The sequence below is a fragment of the Struthio camelus genome, chromosome 5 (assembly GCF_040807025.1).
Source record: "Struthio camelus isolate bStrCam1 chromosome 5, bStrCam1.hap1, whole genome shotgun sequence".
Lineage (NCBI taxonomy): Eukaryota > Metazoa > Chordata > Aves > Struthioniformes > Struthionidae > Struthio > Struthio camelus.
The window spans coordinates 40,417,449-40,422,950 of NC_090946.1; the positions used below are offsets into that span (position 1 = coordinate 40,417,449).

Genomic DNA, 5,502 nt, shown 5'->3' on the forward strand with positions numbered 1-5,502 from the left:
GAGGGCGGGGCCGCACCGTCAAGGGGCGCCGAGGCCCCGGCGCCGCGCTCGGCCGCCCCCCAGCGGCCGCGACGCGGCAGCAACCCGGGGTTGCTGCTCCCCCCTCCCCCGGGCCGCAGTCCCCGCCGCCCCCCACCGCCGGGCGCGGTCCGTCAGCCCCCCCCGGGCAGGGGCAGCTCCTCCCCCGGCCCACCTAGCGCAGGCAGAGCCCGCCTCGGGCGCTCGGGGACGCGGAGAAGCTGCGCTGGCTTAAGCGAGTCAAGTCAGCAGCCAGCCGAGTCCAATCGAAGCCCTCCCCAGCACACACGCAGGAAGAGAGGGGTACCTTATTTGTTCCTTAACGTCTTAAGCAAATTTGACATCTGAAGCCACCCGCGCTTGCAATCTCCTTGTTCCGTTTCCTCGTTCCTTGCTCCAGGAGGCACTATTCCCTTGGCCAGGTGCTGAATAGCTCTTCAGTCAGACAGACCAAGATACCAATCCATTTTTATTCAACAGGTTTGACAATTACAAGTCAGTATTTGCATCATTTTTTTTAAAAAAAAGTCTGTTCTGATAGAAAAACCTCGAGGACCAAAAAGCCCACCCTCCACCACCAAAAAAAGAATGAGAGGAGGCATCCACCAAGGTGGTAAACGTAGTCAAGAAGTGTTGAGCAGGGACCCCTGAAACCAGAAAGAAACACGCTCAGGACAGAAATAAGTGTCCTAGCGTTTCTGTAGCAGTGGTCAGACATCACATAGGGTCCACCCAGCCATGCTACAAAGCAGTCGCACCAACTGCCCAAAATCCCTATTCATATAACCCTTTGAATTAAGGGGCCCAGAGTTTAGAAAGCTGATACAGTATACAATACAGCATGACAACTTATTACAGCATGTCATTGCTTATAAGGATTAGAAATCATGGCTTTAGAGTAGCCTCAGATGGCACTGGCACAAGACCAGATGGGGTGAAGAGTTCTGCAGGATTGCCACTGTTCAGAGGAAGCCTAAATGCAAGTTCCAATTTAAAGTGATTGTTGCAGCTGGGCAGATCTGGGGGGGGGGGGGAGGGGAAGTGGGGGGTTGGCAAAGGATTGACTGAACCAGACGTGGGGGAAAAGGAGGAAAAAAGTTACAAGGAACAAGCCAAAAGACAAACCACAAACACCAGAGGGGGATCAACAGGAGGCATGGCACAAGTCCCCCGAAACTGGCCTAATTAGTAACAACACAGTTGTCAGACACAAACCTCTCCCCTACACAGAGGGGAAAGAGGACAAATGTGAACTCTGTCCTGGGATCTCCACCCTACACAAGTTTTCCCCCCTCCTCCTTTCTAATCCTGAAATAGGAAGACACCTTGCTCCTCTTCAACAAAGGCACACCATTTAAGACAACATGCTCTCCCTCTGCAGAAGAAGGTAGAGAGGGAATTAGAAGTTTGGCCCTGCCTCTTGGACAGTTTCTTGAACTAAGAAACCTGATGTACAGAAACATAGCCACAAGAGACCTCAACAGGAAGAGATGCTGGCTCTTTGGACATGAGATTTAGAGGCACTGCTTCTGCTTAGACTTGTACAGAACTAGAAGGGAGGAAGGTTCCAGTCCTTTGCTTTAAGGTGAGTAATGGGAAGAATTACTCCTGCCAATTCTACTATAGGGGAACACTTCACTGGAGACTGTCCCCGACAGTCTGGCTACCTGCTTCTTCCTTTCATGAAGGTTCAGGATTTCATCATTTCAGACTATGTTAATTCAGTTTGCTGTCATTCTCTATCACCATATACACACAGCTCTCATCCTGTTCTTTGTCCACTGTACCTCCAACCTCCAGAGAAGCAAGTTGTCCAGATTAGGTGAACAGAAACATGCGTTTTAAAAAGAAATCACTGTAACCGATCAGTCTTTCTAAGCCATGCTTTCCCAACTCAGAGACAGGGTGAGATTCAGTGAATAAAATACAGTCCAGACAGGCCTTTGGCTCTGGTTCCTGACACAACTTCTCATACACTTCGCAGGTCAACTTCTTCCTGCTCCCAGCTCCTTTTGCATTGAAGGTTAGCTCCCCAGGCACAGAAGCAGAGGTGCAGGCTAGAGCTGCCTACACACCAGTCTCACTTTTTTCACTGCTTCTGAGAGTAGGTTCCTCTTGTACCTTCCTCATCTCCAGCCCTTTCACCCAGGTATAGGCAAATGAGCCCCCCAGAACCATCAAGTTACTCATCCACCACAGGAAGCTCTTTGTCTCCTCAAAATAGACAACAGCCAGCACTGTTTGGGCACAGGCCTTGGCTGTCCCAGAGACATTGTGGGTGAGCGGGCTAGTGAACTTGATCTGGAGTCCAGTCACATACCCAATGGCAAAGCCAAACACTCCACCCAGCGTCATCATGCCCCAAAAACTGGGGCTCCCCAACTTGTCAAAGTGGTAGAGAGTGCGGAACTCGCCCAGCAGCATCATGAGGGGGAGGAACAGGACACAAGCATTCACATTGTTGTAGAAGGTCAGGCGCCAGATGCTACCATCCACCACAGGCAGCACCTTCTTGGTGTAGATGGCATTGAGTGAGACGCACAGGCTTGCTAAGATCCCAAAGAATATACCAGCCCATGACAGAGTGCCCTCTGCTCCTTCCTGGTCAACACCCAGCCAGAAGCCACCTGCAACCAAACAAATCAGGAACAATCTGAACAACCAGTGAAGGACTCAAAACACATATGGTCAATGATTTATCATCTACCTTACACTGGAAAAGGAAAAAAACCACAACCACAAGCAGAGACAGGCTTAAGGGCTTCATCTTTCTATTATGCAAATCTACAGTGTGTCATGACTAGTGTTCTGGAAGGGTGCTTTTTGTTTGTTTGTTTTTAAGAGCACAGATGTTTTACTGCACAATCATTCAATCTTCAAGAATCTACAGCAATTAGGCAGCAGGAGTTTAGAATTATTCCAAAAAGTCACGAACTAAAGTTAAAGATATTCTTTGTGTACAGATCACTTTCAGAAGGAGATCATGTCATTTTTTTATTGACAAGGAAGTGAATGGGACACACAGGGAGCAAGAAATATTCCTCTCTTGCCACAGGGGGGTGAGGGGGAAGCAGGCCCCACAACCCACCTGGGCTTGCTGCACTGTTATAGGAAGAAAAAAAAAAAAGAGAAATCAGAAGAAGGAAAGACTGTAAAACACGTGGCTGTAACACTAAAAAGCTTTAGCAAAAAAGATCACTAGACAGAAACCGAGTGCAATGTCTTTACCATGTTGAACTTTGAAAGTCGGTGCATTCTTTAACCACCTCTGAAACAGGAACTACAGACTCTGTCTCCACAGGGCAGAGGGAGACTTCCCCTCATCCAGCTCATAAGAAAACCGTAACGGGGAGATCAGCTACTGAAGGAACACTGAAGCCAATTGCATCACTTGCAAAAAAATAAGTACCTGTTTGTCAGATAGGCCCTCCTGTTCACCCCTTCTGTGGGGAAGAGGGTCTCCTAACTCATTTTACTTCAAATCCATCTGCTTGTCTAAGCACTGGAGCAAACACATATCCACCTGGAAATGGACTAAAATAAGAAATTCACTATCCTTGGCATCTGAATGGCCATCAAGTGGAAGGTTGCTTTTGGCATTACTGATGCCTTTGGAATGGAAGACTCATAAGCCGTGCCCTTAAAGCCTACTGCCTTCAAACATCAGAAGCTCTGGTTGTGCAGTAGGCTTGACTGATTAGCTAACCCTTCATCATATGCATTCAGCCTGTCTGAAATGACAGGCTCCATTGTATGGTCACAATACTGTTTAGTTATTAAACACTATTATTGTTATCAAAGCTAATAATGCCAGAATCATTTGAAAGTAAGGAGAAAACAACCAGTCATTTTAAGGCCTCTGTGAAAAAATAATAGCACGTTAAGGTAAGTTAAACTTCAGTGGAGAAGAGCTGACAGTTGCTTAGTGCTCAAAGGGAAGGGAAAAAAACAACAGTCAGAAAAGAGTTATTTCCTCATACGGGCTGTTCCTTACATGTTCTCAACATGCAAGCAAATTGTCCACGGCAGAGCAAAGAAGAGAGCTCTAAAGTTACACTATCTCATCAGGGAGCAGCTGTGTACATGGCAGGAGACTATCAAAGGGAAGGACAGTTTTGCCTAGCTCAGTATTTAGGGGAGTCAGCTCAGTATTTAGGTCTGAGCATAAGGCCAGAACAGCACTACCAAGCCCAAGTGCCCTGCAGGATCACCACTCACTTATGGCTTTGCCTCCCACCAAGGGGTGCGGCACAACATCTGCAAATAAAGGACAGGAAGCTCTCATTAGGCCTGTGGGAGTTTAGCACTCCCTGCTTTGCAGGGATACATACCCCTGAGCGGCTGGAGACTTGAGATGCCAGTGACAACAGCCAGAGAGCAAACAGGGTTCACCCCACAAGACGAAGCAATACAACAGTGTGCTACAACCAACAGAATGAGACACCAGGACCCCAAAACCCTGTTAATCAGGCCTCGCTCCAGTCACCTGCCCAGCCTCAGGGGAAACCCTGCTCCAGCTCTCCGAGGCCGCAGCACTGCTTGCATGGTGGGTCCACACCACACAGGTGCCCGCGGGGCCCCAACGCGACGCAGCCAGGTGCCCTCCCGGCCCTGCTCACCTATAATGGCACCGCAGGCCAGCAGGGCATAGAGCGACGTGGTCTGCTTGAGGAGCAGGTAGGAGAGCAGCACGTTGAAGACGGTGGTGAGCGAGCGCCCCACGTTGTAGAAGGCCACGCCGACGTACTTGAGGCAGAGGTTGTTGGAGGTGATCATGCCGATGAAGACGGCGGAGAGGGGCAGGACACTGCGGGACACCTTGGGGTCGAGGCGGAGGGCGGGCAGGCCGGGGCAGCCGGGGGGCCCGCAGGCCGTCCCCAGGCTGAGGCCCAGGCAGAGGGCGGCCGTGAGGGCGCACTGGAAGAAGGTGACGAAGAGCGGGGCGTCGAGGCGCAGCGAGGGGCTGTCCAGCAGGTACTTGTTGAGGAAGACCATGGTGATGGAGGTGAACCAGTAGAGGCAGACCACGGCGGCGATGCGCAGGGCCCGCAGCAGGAAGGGCGCCGGCCGCCCCTCGCCGCCCTCGGCCGGCAGCAGCGGGTCAGCGACGCCGCCGCCGCTGCCCAGCGCCATCCGCAGGATCCCCGGCCGCTTCAGCTGCGCCCTGTTCATGGCGGGCCAGGCCGTCAGCCGCCCGCCCCGGCTCGGCTCCTCCCCGCTCCGCCCCTGCGGACGCGGCACGCCGCCGCCCGCCCCCCCTCGCTCACCTGCGCCTTCCCCTGCCCCTCGCTCGCCGCCGCCAGCCCCGCAGCTCCGCCCGCCGCCGCCCTTTATTCACGCCCCGCGGCAGCGCCCGCCCCCTCCTCCCCCCCGGCCCTGCAGGCAGCGCCGCCATGTTGCGGCGGGGTCCGCCGCGGCTGCCGCCAGCCCGGCCCCGCGCCCCGCAGCCTGGGCCTAGGCCTGGCCCTGGCCCCAGGGAGCAGC

At 52.8% G+C, this 5,502-nt stretch overlaps 1 protein-coding gene across 1 annotated transcript; it reads right to left on the minus strand.

Moving 5' to 3' along the window:
* Window positions 1-466: 466 nt before the first annotated feature.
* Window positions 467-5,234, minus strand: SLC35C1 (solute carrier family 35 member C1). The gene is made up of 2 exons (XM_009684670.2): window positions 4,638-5,234; window positions 467-2,645 (listed from the first exon to the last, which is right to left on the minus strand). Exons 1-2 carry the CDS (start codon window positions 5,188-5,190, stop codon window positions 2,086-2,088), a joined length of 1,113 nt encoding a protein of 370 aa, XP_009682965.2. The 5' UTR covers window positions 5,191-5,234; the 3' UTR covers window positions 467-2,085.
* Window positions 5,235-5,502: the final 268 nt, after the last annotated feature.

Excerpts from the sequence above, each read along its gene's own strand:
- SLC35C1 (XM_009684670.2), bottom strand. The coding sequence starts at position 5,190 with ATGAACAGGGCGCAGCTGAAGCGGCCGGGGATCCTGCGGATGGCGCTG. Across the intron at positions 2,646-4,637 it reads GGCCTGCGGTGCCATTATAG|GTGGCTTCTGGCTGGGTGTT; the intron begins GTGAGCAGGGCC and ends GTTTGGTTGCAG.